This window comes from Euprymna scolopes, chromosome 11 (assembly GCF_053919585.1).
Source record: "Euprymna scolopes isolate OS-2025 chromosome 11, ASM5391958v1, whole genome shotgun sequence".
In the NCBI taxonomy this organism is placed as follows: domain Eukaryota; kingdom Metazoa; phylum Mollusca; class Cephalopoda; order Sepiida; family Sepiolidae; genus Euprymna; species Euprymna scolopes.
The window spans coordinates 22,455,155-22,474,701 of NC_136492.1; the positions used below are offsets into that span (position 1 = coordinate 22,455,155).

General features: G+C 36.3%; 1 protein-coding gene across 1 annotated transcript; it reads left to right on the top strand.

Moving 5' to 3' along the window:
- The first annotated feature begins 2,957 nt into the window (after positions 1 to 2,957).
- Positions 2,958 to 4,190, top strand: LOC145288228 (uncharacterized). Its single transcript, XM_080136273.1, has one exon. The coding sequence runs from the start codon at positions 3,372 to 3,374 to the stop codon at positions 4,092 to 4,094; it is 723 nt and encodes a 240-aa protein (XP_079992399.1). The 5' UTR covers positions 2,958 to 3,371; the 3' UTR covers positions 4,095 to 4,190.
- Positions 4,191 to 19,547: the final 15,357 nt, after the last annotated feature.

The following is a 19,547-nucleotide window of genomic DNA, read 5'->3' on the forward strand; positions in this document are numbered from 1 at the left end:
AAAGATAGTTTCCTCTGTGAACCTCTAGCAGTATCAGAATTCGGGGGGAATTTTTGACACCCCTAACAGAAAACTGCGAATAAAATATAGAAAACTCGTAATTTCTCTTTCTAAAGTGGGTTATTTATTTTCTTTATAGAATATGCTTCCAAACTAAACTATTTAAGTTAAGGAAAAATAAATCAAATTGTTTATTTCTCTATTAAAGCTTTTATGATATTAAAATTTGGTCTTTGCTCGTTTTATTGAAAAAAAATTTACGGGTTTAAATTACGTTTTCATATTATTAAAATCTGATAGAAAGATAGGTGTCTATTCAAAATGGCGACTCGGCTGAAAATTCCCCCAAAATTCTGATACTGCTAGTGAACCTCCATTCAAAGTTTACTGAAAATATTTTTATATTTTGGATCTCTTCCAAAATATTTTAAAACAAATAGTGCAATATTGTAATTCTTCTTAATATTTTGACTGTCAGAATATTTAAATTCTTTACCCAGGTCATTTTCCCGGGAGAAAGTTTTTTTTTTTTTTTTTTTTTCTTCTTCTTTACGAAAGGATATCATAGCCCAAATGAATCAATTTTGAGATGAGTCGTCTCGATGTTTTTATAAAGATTTTAACGAATAAATATCTTAAAAGGGGCCGAAATGTCTCTCCGGAGACTAGAAAATGGCCGAACTAAACAGCTCGGAAATATTTTCCAATCTGATTATATTTGTTAATTTTACTAAACAAGAAAACTTGGATTTCAAGTTTCACGTGACCCAAAACAGCCAATGAGAAGGCCCAAAAAGATCGTCTGCCTTTATCAAAATAAACCAGCCAAAATTCACACATCTCCAAAAAATCTTAAAGCTGTTTAAAAATAAATTTTACGAACTTTTTATTTTTCGCCCCTGTTTATTAAATGAGACTATCTATTTCAAATAAATTCTGAAGATATCAAAATATTCAAGTATTACCAAAAAAAAAAACAAAAAAACAAAGTTCGCTTACAATATATAAAAAAGAAACAAACTGCGAACATTAATCAAACTGACCCTTCCAGGGTATTTTAAATGTAATAAGCCGTTGTTTACTTTTTATTTAAAATAAATTCTGAAATCTTTTCTGCTAGTAATTGTCTGTATTTTTGAGATGAAGTGTTTTCATTTATCGAGATTGTCGGACTGACTTCCTCATCTTGGTTGTTATAGTCACAACGTTTCAGCCGTTTTGCCCTCCGGCCTTCATCAGGTGTTTTGTATCGAATTGGGAAACCGTTTGTTAGGAGTCTCGAACCCAACCCTTTATTATTATTATTACGGGGGTACCGTGTTCGGACTTCAGCTAGGCTCTGGGACATAGTTACTGATTCTCTGTTTTGAATGCTACTTTTCACTGTCTTCGTTCAGGATTGAACTCAGCACCTTTGGGCTTTGGGTAACTGTAAACTTTGATACAACGTCTAGGACCACTCGGCCATATGTCTGCTAATTTAATGTCGTCCTTGGCCTTTGCTCGCCAGGCTGTGCGATCAAATGACTGACTTGAGATCTTGTGGCTCAATGCTTCAAGCCTCTGCTGCAGATGTCCTTGTAACGCAGAGTTAGTCGTCCGATTAGCCGTGTTCCAGAGACCAGTTCGCCACCCCTGCCTCTCCACCATTCTTACCGCTGACTATATAATTGCCAACGTAGCTGCAAATCTAAAATTGGACTATTTAGCCACAGCAGACGCTGTAGTAAATCAAACTAGGTGCAGAATGCCATTGTCTCAAGAGACAGAAGGTTGCCAATAACAATAATAACATTTTGCATTACTGCAGACGATACAAACGGAAGCGAAACTGTGAGCATGCGCATTTTATTTATTATTGCTGACGATACAAAATGAACCAAAATACTTAAATTTTTCCGAGCATTCTTTTAGTGTTAAATAATTTTCTGTAAATATTTTTTTCAGTCTATCAGCAATATATAATTTCGACTTTAATATTAACCATAACCCTACTTTCTTTTTTCTATTAAACTTATCAATTTTCTTTTGCGCATGCCCATTGGCGAGTGTCTTAAGTGAAAAACAAAAATGGCGACCATTGAAAACTATTAGGAATATTTTTTATGATAAAGTCATAATATCATAAAAACTATTCTCGGCAACAATTTTAAATGTGATATTCATCAAAACGAACCCGAATACTCTTAGAAATTGACTTTGGAAAAGTGAGTGTTTAGTGGGTCCACATCGCCATTTTCACCTTCCAACCAGAAAGAGTCGGTTTAGTTTGGTCCAAATTTTATAGAAGTATTTTATAAAAAGAGAGGATAAAGAAAGGGAGAATTTGAAAAAAATAAAAAATAAATAACTGATTTTGCAAATTTTTTTTTTCTTAATACAAACAATCTAACTTGAACTAAATGGGTGACCCAAGGGGGTAATTTTTTTTTTCCTAGTACATGGTGACCCCCCCCCCAAAAAAAAAAACGGGCCCAACTCTAATTAGGCCCCGTTTCTTAGTGTTTTGTCCAAATGAAATGAAACTTTGGTCATAACTAGCTTATTATATTCAAAACATCACATCAAAACAATAGGGTCTTTAACTTTTTTTCTCCGTTCTACAACATATGTTCTAGATGGCCTCCATTTAGCTTTTTTTTTGGGGGGGGGGGGGTCACCCTGTATACTACTAGAATTTAGATCATTCGTGTTTGTTGCATTGCACACTTTTTTTTTTCTGTATATGAATTCTTAAAATAGTGGGAGGAAGGAATTGAGTAAATAAAGGGCGAACGATGAGAGAAGTAGTGAGAGGAGTTAATGGCATAAATAATTAGGAAAAGGGAGGAGTGAGGTGAAAACACATAAAAAAGTAGAAATATATTTAAATGAAAATTAATGATGTCACAAGTTAATTTTTTTTTTTTAATTTGTCAAGAGTTACCATTCATCTTTTATGACGTCATCAATTTCTTTGTAAGAACACGTGAACTCTAGTTTTGAGAATAAAAATGTAAAAAAGATAAACAATTGCATGTCTAGAAGAAGTTCCGTTCTTCTGCCAGATGACATAACTTTTAGCACTAAGGTCTACCAACTCGCATAACGGCGAGCGGACGAACTTATACGAAACCGAGTAAGAATTATTATGACGTCATAACTTTCGATTATTTTTATCTTTTTTTTTTTTTTTCTTGCCTTTTTATTTTTTTTCTTTGTTTTCGTGAGCGTTGTTCGTGATGGGGAGGCACTGAAGCACAACGTGAAATAAAAAAGGAGCCAATTTCTGTAGGCGTGTTTTCCACCCAACAGCAATCATTGGTGCCGGACCCATTTCATTGTTTCGAGGTTTCGGTTTCGGTTTCGATGTCACACGAACGACGGAAGAAATGGAAGTCATGATACCAAAGTTGTATACTAAGTTCAGCCTCGTTCGTCCACTGCAGAGCGAAAAGCCAATGGGAAGGATTATTGATTATGCTGTTAAAACAACAATGCAGGACATCGTCTCTCGATCCGAAGAACGATCCAAGACGAAATTAAAACGTAATTGCTTCAGGGCCGATGGTATCAGGCCAATCCGAAGACATCCGTCCGTCGATGACCTTTACTCGCAACTTGAGATCGCTTTATCGAAAATATCTCGAAGAATAGATTTGATATCCGGAGATGGTAACTGCTTGTTCCGGGCTTTAAGCCGAGAGTCCTTTGGCTGTGAAAGATTCTATGCCTGGATGCGAAACCGTATTGTCGATTTTATGCAAGCCAACCCTCAGATGTTTGCCGGGTTTCTTGACGGTAACGAAACCGTTGATTCGCACGTGGCCAAGATGCGAAAGAACGGGGTCTGGGCGACGACCGTGGAGATGTTTGCTGCCGCCACTTATTTGAAAAAGACCATCTACTTATTCACGCCGGCCATCGACAAGAAACGTTACCAGTGGTATCACTTCCGGCCTTTGAACGGGCGTCGGAAGAGCAAATCGTATATGGCTCTTTGTCATACGAGAGCCGAACATTTCGATCGAATTGTCCCATACGGAGAGTTCGACAACAGGAACTTCCCTCCCCCGGTATCATGCGGGAATTTTCTTAAATATTGTAAACGATAATATTAAAGGAATTGTAACATTGGCTAGCGCTTGTCTTCAGTCGGTGTTGTTGAAATAATAAAAGTAATACAAATGTTAACCTTTAAAAGAAAAGAACTTTATTTGTCTTTTTACATTTTGGAGTGAGTACATCTCTTGTTAATAATGTTCACCGGCAACATACGTCTCGTTGGTTTCGAGGCTAAGAGTGTACTGCCTACTCGCCTGTCATGCTGGCTAGGGATTGGTTAAAGAGAGGGGGGGTAGATGATGAGGGACTCTGGATAGCAGTCCCTGGTTTGTGTCCGGTTTATGAGAAAGAGAGGGGCTAATGGTATTATTTTCGTCCTAATTCTTGGCTTTTAGGGGTGACTCAAGTCAGTCCTACAGGATATTATTGGTTAGACGTGAAATTATCTACACACACTAAATAAATAAATAAATAAAGTCTACATAAAAATAACAGGCGATCAACGCTTTACATTTTTTTTTGTTTCCGATGTTAATTGAAACAAATCGTAGTAATTTTTACTTACCAGAACTCTATATGGATGGGGTGACGCGATGGAATTCTGTTTGGCGGTTGTTTCAAGCAAGAAATCTGTAACTGCTTAATCGACTGACTTTTTAGTGTCAGTCGGTTCCAACCATGTGGATTGGATGTGACAACATTTGCAGAGAATCGACTAGGAGATTATAATAACCTAACAAAATCGATCCGTTGGTTAGTTTTGGTTCATCCGTTCTTTTACTGACGCTCCGCCCCCCCCCCCTTTTCTTACTGTGGTCTTTTAACTGTCGGTTTGTGTTTAGACAGTTTGTTAGTGATTGTCGATACTGAAGCGATCGTCCATTTTTACCAAAGATAAAAAGAAACTACGTTTTTGTTAAAATTACAGGGATACGTTGCCGTTGTAATCAACGAGGCAACTCAATTTACACAAAGTCGTGAAGGAGTTGCCACACAAGGTAAGGATTTCATTTTTTTTTTTTTCTTTTTTCGCGTCGAGTTCGGTTTTAATGCTTCCGAGTTGCCTAAAACGTCCACCCCGCCCATTTTCGTTGGCTAAAAATCGGACAAAATATATTTAAGTGTCCATTATTTGTTATTATCTTATTCCATAATTCCGTTATTCCATTGTTCCCTGAATCCATTGATCCCTTATTCCATTGTTCTCTGATTCGCTTGCTCAGTTATTCCATTCTCTGGATCCGCCAGAATATTGAATAATTCTTTCGATCCGCTAAAAGAATATTCGAAAAAGGGGCTGCTAAGGTGTACAAATGGAAAAAATTGGTACGTGGTGGGGGGGGGGTCATCGGATTTTTATCTGTTTGACAACTGTTTCACGAATGCGCATGCGTGAATTTTTCACATGACAGATTACTCATGTTAAGAATAAGTATGTTTGAAAACACTTTTTAAAGATCGTGTCAAGCTGGCTTAATGGTTATCGTACTTGATTCGCTGTCTTTAGGCTTTGGTTTCGATTTCAGCTTGAGTATTTTTTTTGCTTACAAGAAGTTAAGTATTCAGAAAAAAACATTTTTTAATTTACCGTTACATTTAATACCGGGTAACGCCGGGTGTGTCTTCTAGTCTTCTATATAATTAAGTAAAGTTGATTTTCACGTGTATACTCGGACATTATAGCTTAATAACTAAAACGTCCATATGCTAATCTGTTCCGCCATTCAATTAGATTAAGTCTTAATGGGTGTTTTTTTTTCAGAAATTATGCATTCATTTCGCCTGCTTTCAATATTTATTAGATTTTGTTTTTCAGGATTACCGGTTTATTCTCAAGCCTACAAAAAAAAAAGGTCGCTGCCATTTTCACTCGCTACGAATTATCTACTCCTCGCTCCATCTGAAATACTGAGTCTTAGCTTAGTTTGAAGTTGCCTTTAAGTGTCGCCTTGCAGGTTGTTGTTTTCTTCTTTTTTTTTTTTTTTCGCGGCTTCCGAATTGAAGTGTTTCATTTGTTGCCTGGTAATTCTAGAACTCTGTTTTAGAAGTCTGTTTAGTTTGTGCGTTGTGAGAATAATATCCCAAATGAAACTAGTAGTTTGAATAATCTATATCTATATTTTTATAAAGTAATAGGGTTCGTGTGTTTCTGTCTGTGTGTACAGCTCTCCATCATCAACGAAATATAAAGGAGGTAAGAGGGTAGATCTCTCCTGGTAGAGAAACATTAGAACCCATTTTAGGATGTTTCTGTTATAGGAGACATAAGAATCTTTGCCTAATTTCTTTATATACTATTCTACAAACCACCCCCATATCGAATGACTTATGCTCATTTGCATATCACATTATATTAAATCTCTTTAATTAATTACCTCGACCTTATTACATATTGGAAATATTCTAATCATTTCAACTGTACTATTTACAAAATCTATTTAACATTTAATCTATCTATCTATATATCACATTATATTAAATCTCTTTAACTAATTACCTCGACCTATATATATCTATAAAAACAGAGATGTGTGTGCCACAGACGATTTCTGATTGGTTAATCCAATAATCACATCTCCTAAAAAACAATCGTTTCTACGCTCTTACCTTCACCATAAAATATTATGGCTTTATTTATTGTCCATCTTGGAAGGGTTTAATTTTTTAATAACTTGTTATTTACAAATTAAAAAAAATACGAAACTATTATACGAAACTAAACTACACGAAACGCGCACACACACACGTTCACTACCGTCACGTTGTTATGGCAACCAAACCCGCTGACTTACATAAACAGTAAACACACACAGTAAATGTGATTTTCTTCATTTTCTCATTTCACTCGTGGTCTTAAATTCATTTCGGGTTTGTATTACTGTACACATAGATTCGAATAAGTTGCCAAAAAACAAATATATAACAAATAAATGTTATCAAAGGCAAGATAAATTACTTTTCTACCAAACTGGATATATTTTTCGTGTTTTTATTCATTTTAACATGTTTATTCAGCTCGAAAACCATACAGTGTTTACCGATGTATTGGAAAATTCAAGATGGCGGCCGATTCTCTTTAACACGGTAAGTTTGGAAAAGGTGTAATAAATAAAAAACCGGTTAAAATACTGTTAAAAACTCGCTCAATATATGTTACCGTGACATAGGTTGACATATATTCGGCGGGTTTTTAATAGTATTTTGTATAGTTTTTTATTTATAACACCTTTTCCCAAACTTACGGTGTTAAAGAATGTGTGAGACGCCATCTTGAATTTTCCAACACATCGGTAAACACTGTATTCTTTTCGAGCTGAATAAACATGTTAAATTGAATAAAAACACGAAAAATATATCCAGTTTTTATCGGTTTTTTACCTTCTCTGCAGAAGTACAAAAAAAAACCCAAAAAAACGGAAGGTACTTTTACAGAATGTTAAACTAACCCTAACCGATGTTTTATGTTTAGTTTAGGAAAAGTCAGAAGAAACAAAAGTCATTATTGCATGAAATATACGTATTTAGTTGAAGTATTGTTTATGTCAATTCTTTCGAGGAAATTTAGCAAGAATACCTGTAAACCAGGAAATCGGTAAAATGTCATCATGGATGAATACTTGTCTATTATAATTTCTACCCTTGACAAAAACTTAGCCATAACAAAAGAGATTTATTGTTCAGATTGTTTTTGAGATTGATTTCTAAAAAGATATTTTATAAATAAAATCGACTTTAAAATTAAAGACTTAAATTACAATAATTGAATTTAAACATTCTTATTTCAATATTTGGCACATAACACCTGCAAAAATGATCACAATGTCAGGATTTCATTTTATTTCAGAATCGATGGCAAATTGTGTAGATTGATATCTCATTATATTAAATACTAATATTTAACAGTAGTTTATCATTTAAGCCGATAAAAAGCCCTTTTTTTTTTTTTTTTCGAGTCATAAAAGGATTTGGAGTTTCCTAATCAACCTTTCGGGTGCAGTTGCACGCTCTCAAAATAACTAAAGTGTTGGCTTTAAAAAAATTGGTTCATTAAAACTAAACAGGTTTAGTTTTAATAAAAAAAAATTTTTTTTTTAAATCGCTTTGGTAATTAGATATGTCGTATGGTTATCCCTAATCGCTGAATAAAACCGCTAACGAGTTGAATGATTACGACATAAAATTAAACTCGGGTTCCTGAAACGGAAATTTCGTTTGTTTTTGTTTTTTTCTTATCAATATATTTACATTGTTATTTTGTTTTCATTTTCAATCATTCGAACAGTTTTCTTTTTCAAGTAATCCAAGTTACAAAATTCCCACTGTTTACTATGCTAAAATCACAATGACTAATGTATACCTATTAACCCTTATCCTTGAGTGGCCTCTGGGCCTTGATAAGTGGTGACACCCGTGTAAAAAAAAAAAATCACTCGAACAGTTTTCTTTTTATAATGTACAGTTTTAAAAGTTTAAAAACTATATAGTTTTTACTTCAGGAAAATTAATGGGTCAGTTTTTACGATGTGCCCTGTTAAAATACTGTTAAAAACTCGCTCAATATATGTTACCGTGACATAGGTTGACATATATTCGGCGGGTTTTTAATAGTATTTTGTATAGTTTTTTATTTATAACACCTTTTCCCAAACTTACGGTGTTAAAGAGGGTGTGAGACGCCATCTTGAATTTTCCAACACATCGGTAAACACTGTATGTTTTTCGAGCTGAATAAATATATTACATTGAATAAAAACACAAAAAATATATCCAGTTAGGTAGAAAAGTAACTTATCTTGCCTTTGATAACATTTATTTATATATTTGTTTTTGACTATTTTTTCGAATCTATGTGTACAGTAATACAAACCCACGATATGAATACTCACGTTGTTATATATATATATATATATATATATATATATATATATATATATAAATATATATATATATAAATGAGATTATAGCAGTTAAAAAACATTTTTAAAACACACACACACCTTTTTCAAAGTGATCAGAAATCGTATAAAAGTAAAAAGGGTAAATTTTTACTTACTTTCCAACTTAATCACCTTTAACGTGACTTTTACAGTTTTTTTTAAAATGGAATTCATTTACCGATACAAAAGAAATGATAAGTAAATAAATCCATAAATAAATATTATAAATGGTTTATTTTAATACTTGCCAGGATGCGGAGGAAAATGAATGAAGGGGGAGGGGAATAAAATAAAAACATTTTGGAAACAGAGTAAGTTTGAAAGAATTGCTTTGCACAGAAAGAAATTAAGGAAAAAATAAAATTAAATTTCTTTTCTTTCTTGATTTTTTTTTAGTTTTTTATGAAAAAGGAAGTCAAAATTAAGACTATAAAAAACAATTTTTATTAAGAGCGAACCTCAGTCGTCAGGTCTGTAAAAAAAGACGTGGAATAATAAATGTTTTCTAATACAAATTGTTTTTACTTATGTGTTCATTTGTCTCTTTGAAGTTCGTTTGTTTAATATATCGGTTTGCAATATAATTTTGTCATTCTGTCAGACTCAAATTTTAAATCTATATATCTATAAAAGTGAAAGTGTGTGTGTGTGTCTGTGTACATTTCCCTACGAAATAACTCTGTCAATTTTTAGTCTACAGACTCGAAATTTGATATACAGGGTACTGAGATTTGGAAAAATCTATGTGATCGGTTTTTAGCCAGAAATTTGGCGATTAAGGGGTCAAAGTTCAACGATTTGAGCTTTGAGAACTCTACCAAACTTCTCCGACAATTTTGGGTCTACACACTTGAAATTTTAGATATAGCTTCCGTGGACATGGATCTAACTTAATAACTTGATTTGAGCCCAAAACAATAAATTTACAGGGGTCATAATAGGGGTCAAAGTTTAAAAAATTACCCCCTTTTTTTTGCTCATCATACACCTCCAAACACCCGGGCAACGCCGGGCACCCATGCTAGTAATACAAATATTATCTTTTGTTCTTGCATCTTCTCGCATTTCGTAGGAGTGGTCAATAGAGGGCCATACGCCGTGTCGTCTTTTGCATGGGTGTGGACGTACGTCTGGGCCTTTGACATATTCGTAACAGTTCAATAACGTATGTATAAACATGCTGTCTGCGTGGCGCACAGACAAGGGTGGCATACCTCCTACAGTTCATGGTTCACTTCGATCGCCGGCAATTTGGTACTTGAGTTGAATCGCTGTATAAGAAATACTTCCATGCGAAGAAGTAAACCACACACACATATATATATACACACACACACATACATACACACACATATATATATATACGTTGCTATATTTTTATGTCTATCGGGTTCTCGTGTTCCCCCGGAGTCGCAATTTCTTTGCCATATTTTACATCTCAGCTGTAGCGTCCATATTAACTCCCAGAACGTAGTTCGTCCTGATCTATCACCGAGCGGACTTCCCCGATAACTGCAAACTGTGTTTGCCAACCTAATTTTTATCGAAACATTCTAAACCTACTGGTGTCATCAAAAAAGCCAGTCTTTGTTATCCTTTGAAAACTGTGACGTTTGTTTTATTGTAAATATGTTTTGCTTATCGTAGTATTTACCATTGTCATTGTTACAAGATTATTCCATTGGTATCTAAATTAGCCCCGCTATTGTTATACTATTGGTTCCAGGAAAACGTCGAGTAACCGGAACGGTTATTATTATGATCGTTGTTGATATTTGTAAAACAGAATGTTAGAAAATATGTATCGAGACGAATTAGGTGTTTTAAAGATGAAATATTCGTTAGAAATACAGGGTGTTCCAAAAGTCTTGGGCACATTCCAAGTTCGCATATCTGCTTAATTGTGAATGGTAGTAAGATGAAAGCGGTGCCATTTTAATACTAAATGCATTAAGTTTTTTGTAAGGCTATACCAAAATATACCAGATATACCAGATGTGTTTTTTAGTTCTAGAGATATTCAATGTCAAAATGTGCCCAAGACTTTTGGAACACCTTGTATATCGGGAATGTTAGATCGAACGGGAACGGTAGCTAGATGAACGGAATCAGTGACAATGGATCAGCTGAATTGATTCTTTGCTACGTAATGTTGCATAGGGGTGCATATTAAAGAGATGACGCCGAGTTCATATTGGAGCCATATAATACAGGAATGACGATGATGAGAGGGCGAAAGGGGGAGGAGACATTTATACATATACAGTTCTTTTCTGAGATGCTTGGGATTCATATATATATATATATATATATATATATATATATATATATATATATGTTGAGGGTGATAGATGCACAGTTCTTATGTCTCAGAACACATATAGAGAAGAGAGACACATATCTTGTAAGGGTTACACAATGTTCATAATAAGATGTTTACCACATTACCTTCAATTAATGGAATGACGACACATGACAACAGTTTTACAAAAACACAACGATGATGATTCTTTATTTCACTGGACCGGTCGAATGATGATGACGTCAGGAGTTCACATTTGTTCTACATAGTTTAATCTTTGTACCCTTCGTTTCCAAAGGGGCAGCAGACCACTCTGCCAACTGACTGACTCTCCTGATCTCTGCTGACTAGCAGACTCAACTGTTCTGCCTCAACTCAACTGCTGACCTGACTAACTCTAGCTCCTATATTGAGAACCTCCCTTTTGCTATGACGTCAGAAGTGTGTTTCCAAACGTGACCAATTCACATGGCTAATCACAGGTTTTTCCAAACACACTCTTGACAACAAAGAATTCCCAACTAACCTATTTTTTACAATGTATTTTTAATTTGTAGTGTTCATTCTTAATATTCAGCTTTATAAAAGAATAAACAATCAATTCTTTTTACAATATAAATAATATCTAACTATTTATAATAGAATTTAACAATAGACCTTTTTAACATTCCGATTTCTAACATTCTATTTCTGAACCTTGCTTACAGGGTTCGAGTCTCGGCTTATCCCAATCTCATTTTCACTTATCTAATGTTCGTCTTATTTACATGGAAAGGGACAGCCCTTTTTCCTGTAACAGTATTCCCGTTTATTAGGTACGGGCAAAAATGGACAAATAAAGATAGAGGGGATCTAGTTTTGAAAGCTGATTTATCATAATTTTTTTGTAGGTTTCCGACGACTTTTTTATTGTATTTAAAAGATTAATTTCCATAGTTTTCAGTATTCTATTTTCCAAACATCAACAACGATCGTAATAATCTTTTTGGTTACTCGGCGTTTTCCCGGAACCAACAATATAATACTATGTGCTACTTCCGCGTTTTATGAACCCGTGATTTTCACCACACTCTATAACAGACACAACAGGAAAACAAACGCCTTCGATGGTTCGGCCATGCCTCTCGCCGTGATGCAGGGGTCTTTATCCACGAGGCTATCTCCCCACGTCCTCTACCCGGCTGGAAAAAAACGTGTCGGTGGCCAGCTAAGAACGTGGATCGGGACTATCAAAACCGACGCTGAACTTACTTCGGGCCCGCTCATCTATGGCCTGTCTCGTTGGAGACGTGACTGGCTGTTGCTCACTCGGGATCTTGCCTCCGATCGCCGGGCTTGGGCCGCAGCGATACGAGATGTGCATCTTCATGAAGCCAACTCAACTCCTTCAGGGTGAATGTCGTTTCAAGTCAAGTCAAAGTCAAGGAAAACAAAGACTTATCTGAAAGCACATCTTTCAAACACTCGGTCTAATATTCACAGGAAACATGAGTTGGAAAAATTACATTGAGAGCATTGCCAGGACCGCTGTGAAGAAGGTAGGTTCTCTCTAGTGTGCTAGAAAGCTACTAACGCCCGAAAGTATCTTGTACCTCTATAAGGCCACCATTCGCCATGTATGAAGTATTGTTGTCATATTTGGGCTGGTGCATCTGCTACTAGTCTCTCGCTCCTAGACAAGGTTCAAAAGAGAGTCGCCAACCTGATAGGTCGTGAACTGTCACCTAAGCTTCAGCCTCTGTCACATCGACAAAATGTAGCATCCCTCTGCCTGTTCTACATGTACTTTAACGGTGAATGCTCTGACGAACTGCAAGCACTCATACCCCCTCAACATAAATACCCCCGACAAGCAGCTAAATCCCACCCCTTCACAGTAGAGATTCCTAGATGTAAGAGAGCCTTCTACTCCAGTAGTTTCTTCCCCAGAACCCCTAAACTTTGGAATTCCCGTCCAGGTTCCTGCTTCCCCAACTGTACTGACATGCAGAAGTTCAAGTGTAACGTGAACCGACATCTTTCTGCCCAACTTCCCACATAGTACCCCTATAGATTATGCCCCCTTATACTAGCCCCCTATATCAAAGGGGCAATGTGCCTTGTTTGGAGTGAAAATAAAATTAAAAGAAAAAAAGTTACTCGCGTGTGCCCGGTGGATGACGGAAAGAACTGGAAACGGTCGACAAGTAGTTTTCTAATGTATTACTTAATGAATTTCATTAACATTGTGAGGGAGCTTGTAACAATTTGTGTGTTTTGTAATAAGGCTTAATTGGCCGTTTCTGCTTATTTCTCTCATCTACCGAGCACACCCGAGTAACTTTCTGGAAATCGCGGTTCGATAAATGCAGTGGGCAGAAATCAGAGGCCATCAATATTAATGCTGGAGTCCCTCAGGGTTCCATCCTGGGCCCAACTCTCTTCCTGATATACATCAATGACCTCCCTAAACACATACTTAAATCATTCGTTGACACGACCATCTATGGCAACACATCAAAGGCTGTAAATGACAAAGTTCTCTCTGATTCTCTCTCCTCTGATCTTGAGTGCGTGGTACAGTGGGGGAGGAGGTGGCTGGTTACTTTTAATGCATCTAAAACCAAGCTCCTATCTTTACATCATCAACGTTTTGATCCCCATCTGGCATAAATTGATATGGGTGGCTCTCGTCTAGGGGAAGCTCCATGTTTTGATAAGCTTCTGGGCTTGACCTTTACCCTGACCTGAAATGGAATACGTACATCAAGTCAGTTGCTAAGATCGCTGGAAAAATGGTAGGATCCTTCTACTGCTCTAGAAGTTATCTCACCCCTGATGCAATTCTCTATCTGTATAAAAGCCAAGTACGTCCAAGGATGGAGTACTGATGACATATCTGGGCAGGTGCTGCTAAAAACAGCCTATCCTGCCTTGACAGAGTACAAAATAGGCTTCGTGGCCTAGTGGGTGATGCCCTTTTCTCTTCCCTGCAACCTCTCTCCCACAGGAGAGACGTTGCAAGCCTGTCTTTGTTTTATCGTTTTTTTATCGTTAGTACCATGGACGGTGCTCGTCTGAACTCCAATCTCTGTTCCCCCCTGGCCAATCTTTCACGGTAAACACCTGCCTAGCTGAAACCACTGTCAAAAATTTTCCCCACTCCTTATCTGTGCAAAAATCAAAACGTAGATTCCATGAACAAAGCTTCTTTCTTAGAAGTGCACGCCTGTGTAACTCTGTTCTGGTTGCCTGTTTCCCACCTGACTATAACTTGGATGTCTTCAAGTCCAATGTGAACAAATTCCTGATGAACTGCCTCCTTAAGTAAGACACTTTATCAAATCTCCAACACTAACATACTGTACACACAATAACCGTTATCCCCGAGTGGCTTCTGGGCCTTGATAAGTGGTGACTACCTTGTAAAAAAAAAAAAAAAAAAATACACACTATGTAAACTATATATCTACTAGCTACGTATCCGACCTTCTCTATGACAGGGTACCAATCTGTTACACTTGGAATTGATGACGGTCGTAATGAATTTAATATATACTTATTCCTCCAAAGTACTGACAATTTTTTGCACAATTGTAAAGTAGACTCTGCCTTCATTTTTTTTTGTTTATTTTCATGTTCTTTAGTAATCGTGTCTTCCTGCCTAATTACCCCACATTGTTTGAATAGGCAGAGTATACATTACTAAAGTAGTATTTTTTTTTTTTATGTCAATATCTGAGTTAGAATCTCACCTAAGTGGCAAACGTCAACAGTGTTGCCACATCTGGGCAGGAGCTGCTAGAAAGGACTTGGCCTGCCTTGATAGAGTTCAAAATAGACTTCGTAGCCTCGTAGGAGATGTCCTTTTCTCTTCCTTGCAACCTCTATCTCACAGAAGAGATGTTGCGAGTTTGTCTCTGATGTATCGTTATTTTCATGGAAAGTGTTCGACTGAGCTTCAATCTTTGGTCCCCCCTCGCAAAACTTTCACAAGAAACACTCGTCTAGCTGTAAACACTATCAATAATTCCCCCCACTCTTTATCTGTGCCTAAACCTAAACATAGATTCCATGAACAAAGCTTTTTTATTAGAACTGCACGCCTGTGGAATTGTCTTCCGTTTTCCTGCTTTCCGGCTGACTACAATATGGTTGTGTTCAAGTAAATAAGTTCTTGATGAACCGTTCCATATAAGTTATCAAATTTAACAAATTTTCATTACTAATGATTATTATATTGTCCAATTTCTACTGTACACTCTTTAACCCTTATCCTTGAGTGGCCTCTTGGCCTTGATAATGAGTTGATACCTATGAAAAAAAAAAAGAAAAAGTCCAATGTGAACAAGTTCTAATTGAATCGTCCCCCTAAGTAATCCAAGTTTCAAAATTCCCACTGTTTACTATGCTAAAATCATAATGACTAATGTATACCTATTAACCCTTATCCTTGAGTGGCCTCTGGGCCTTGATAAGTGGTGACACCCTTGTAAAAAAAAAAAAAAAAAAAAAAAAAAAAAAACCCAAGACACTCTTGACTGTTGGTAGTGATGGGACGATTCCAATATTTTTCCTGGTTCTGATACAATTACCGATTCCGATGACGGGGTGATCTAGAGATTTTAGTCTTATTGGAAGTTTGAATCAAGAAATATTTATTATTTTATTATGACTACAAGCAGTGGAAAATGTTTTTATAAAAACAAAATGAAATAAAATAATAATTAAAGGAATCGGTTTTGGTATCGGAAAATAGGCTCAAATTTTCCCGATTCTAATACCCCAAAAAGCTCTGATTTTTTTTTTTTTTTTTCCGATTCCGGTTAATCGTCCCAACCTATTGTGGGTAAGACTTTATGCTAATAGTGTAAGGTTTGGGCACATTTCCACGAAATACATGCATTGCAGAGACAATACTGTCCATAATATGCAGAATTATGTCTTGTTTCTATGAAAATGCACCTTATAGTATAAGGACCATACAAAATTTCAGTTAGATCGGCCTAGTAGTTTCCAAGAAAATTAGAATAGATAGTCAGACTAAGAAAAATATAAAAAACGCAGGTGCAGAATTTAGAAAGGAAGATTTTTACAGAGATGTTAAATCCCAGAAGAAAACTGCCACTACGTCCTACTTAGAGATATCAAAATACGTTAAATTAGAATTCCCATTATGGATTAGGCTAGCACTGGAATGGTCCACAATATTGAATCGCCGTGTTTCGCGTTGGGAAATGTTTCGTCTGACATACGTTACACAGATCTCATGAATTTCTAAAGTATTGTGAAACACTTGTTTTACACGGCATATTTTTACCATCATAGTGTAGTATCGGTTCTGAAACTGCACTTGATCTGTTCTTTCTTTGGTCAGTGAAGGAGAAAATTGGACTATTTTAATCCTAATTTAAAGTTTTTTTTTTTTTTTTTTTTTTTTAAATTTTTTTTTTAGTTTGATATTCTTTAATTAAAACTAATTCCTATTTAAAATTGTACTCGTAGAACGCAAGTAAATAAGGTCTGTTTACATCCGGACATTCAGAACCCAAATATTTGTTACCAGGGAAATGAAAAATATTTGAATATAGCGCCGAGAACCCGAAAAAGAACTAAAGAACTTTCAATGTGTTTAAGGAATTCCTTTCACCAACACTGACGACGTTCACTTTTTTTTTTTTTTTAATTACATTTTCACCCCAAACAAGGCACATTGCCACTTTGGTGTAGGGGGCTACTATCAGGGGCAACAGCTACTGGGGTACTATGTAGGGATTTGGTCAGCAAGATGTCGGTCCACGTTACACTTGAACTTCTGCATGTAAGTACAGTTGCGGAAGCAGTGGTCTGGAATGGAATTCCAGAGTTTAGCGGTTCTAGGGAAGAAACTACTGGAGTAGAAAGATCTTTTATATCATGGGATCTCTACTGTGTGAGGGTGGGATTTAGCTGCCTGTCGCGTTTGTCTGCATCATGGGGGCACAAGTGTCTGCAGTTCGCCAGAGCATTCACCATTAAAATACTTGTAGAACAGGCAGAGGGATGCAACATTACGTCGATGGGACAGAGGCTGAAGCTTATAATATCAGCAGAAATCCTCAGTTCTTCTTTTCACCGACAACATGAGACGGTCGATCTTAGCAATAGCAGTAATACTTGTTTCAATAACACCGGTCAGAAACGTACGCGAAAAACATGGCGGCCAAACAGAACTGACTCTCTAGCAAAACTGTCTCCTTTTATCTAAATTTAAAATTAACAATTTTAAACAGTACTTATATTATATAATCGCCCTCGCCTCCTAATCACATTATTCTAGGATCGTGTGTGTTATGCAACTGTTTTCTTACAACTGTCGCATGCTAATCGTGGCTGTTTATTCCTATCTCTCCGCACTATAACCAGTAAAAAAAAAAAAAAAATGTGAATTTGAAGCTTGCCAAATGAAGCTGGACATAATTCGTCTTTCGTGCAGTAATTGAGTTTTCCCTTGCATTTACTTTCCAAAAAGAGAACGATACATATGCTGATTATTATATTATCACCCCTGGTGATACCAGATCCGGTTGTCAGGAAATTAGAGCGGTAGCCTCAATATATTTAAGGCTTTTGACAGGGTATGGCACGATGGTCTTCTAAGGAAAATTAGATCATATATCAATGGCCAAAACTGCTCGGCCTAACGTTTATAGGGAACATGAACTGGAATAGATACATTGAGAGCATTGCCAAGGCTGCTGTGAAGAAGGTGGGCTTTCTTTACTGTGCTAGAAAACTACTTACACCTGAAAGTATCCTGTACCTCTATAAGGCCACCATTCGCCCATGTATGGAGTATTGTTGTCATATTTGGGCTACTAGTCTCTCCCTCCTAGACAAGGTTCAAAAGAGAGTCACCAACCTAATAGGTCTTGAACTGTCATCTAGGCTTCAGCCTCTGTCCCATCGACGAAATGTTGCTGCTGGGATTCTGCTTTCCTAACTGTACTGATTATGCAGAAGTTCAAGAGTAATGTGAACAGACATCTTGCAGCTCACCTCCCTTCATAATATCCTGCAACTTATGTACCCGATAGTAGCCCCCTTTTTCAAAGTGGCACTGTGCCTTGTTTGGGGGTAAAAATTGAAAAAAAAAAATTCCTAACTTAAAAACTACCAAGCATTGAAGTTACTGTTTGTTTTCTCCCCCCTTTGCGAAATTCAATCATGTTCTACAAAAACTACCTCTGTTTCTCTTCCTCGTCTCTGTGGCCCCATCTTTTCTCTCCGTTTCTCTTTCGCCCCCTTTCCCCTCTCCCGTTCTCTCTCTCTATTTCTCCCTCTTTCTTTCGAATGTCTTTATATCCTGTTTCGTTCTTTTCCTATCCCCCCCCTTTTCACAGATGTACACAATCGACCTGAAGCTTTCCTTGCATAAATCTAGACACGAACTCGTCCTCCGCCTCCTCGTCACGTTCAGTGTTGCACGATCCTTGCACCATTTTTATTGCTCTCAGCGCAACACAATCTGACTAATATCACGAACAGCATGTCACGTAGCACGACTGCTAAAGGTATAATAAAACAAAATAAATGCCCACTCGAGGGAGTTAAATTGATTTGCTTAATCGTCAACAAAAATGAAGTCAATTTCTATTGACTTCATTCTTCCACTATATTCAGCATATCTCTCCAAATTTCCTGTATGCTTCTTAGGATAATTATTGCAAAATTTCCTGTATGCTTCTTAGGATAATTATTGAAATTTGATTGGCAATAAACCTCTCCAAAATTTCAATACTCTGTGCTCTTCCGGTGGTAAATGGTTTTTCTATCCCCTTGAATATTGATGGCTATCTTATAAATAAAGGTATGGCTGCAAAAAAAAACACAGATTTAATTTATATGCTTTCTGTTGTGACATTCTTCTACATAAATGGACTTCTGTGAACTGTGATTTCTGTTCGGGAGGTTTTTTTTTTTTTATCTTATATATAATCCTGAGAGCGTTTTGGTTAGACGAAAAGCATTTTTTTTTTTTTTTTAACCAGAACATGTTCGGAGATATTTGGGTGTCAGCCTGTGTTTGGTCAACATCCAATTTAACTTCTGTGTGTGTGTTTGTTTTGTTCGTAAAATGATATCCTATTTTGTTTTATAACAAGACTTGTCTGCACTGTGCAGCATAAACAGATCCTGGTGCCACTGAGTTTTATTAATTTAATGCTTTCTTTTGTTTTTTTGTTTTCTTCCTTCAAAATAGTAGTTAGTTTTCTTGGTTTCATGTGACATGATTCCCATGTTCT

Excerpts from the sequence above, each read along its gene's own strand:
- LOC145288228 (XM_080136273.1), top strand. The coding sequence starts at position 3,372 with ATGGAAGTCATGATACCAAAGTTGTATACTAAGTTCAGCCTCGTTCGT.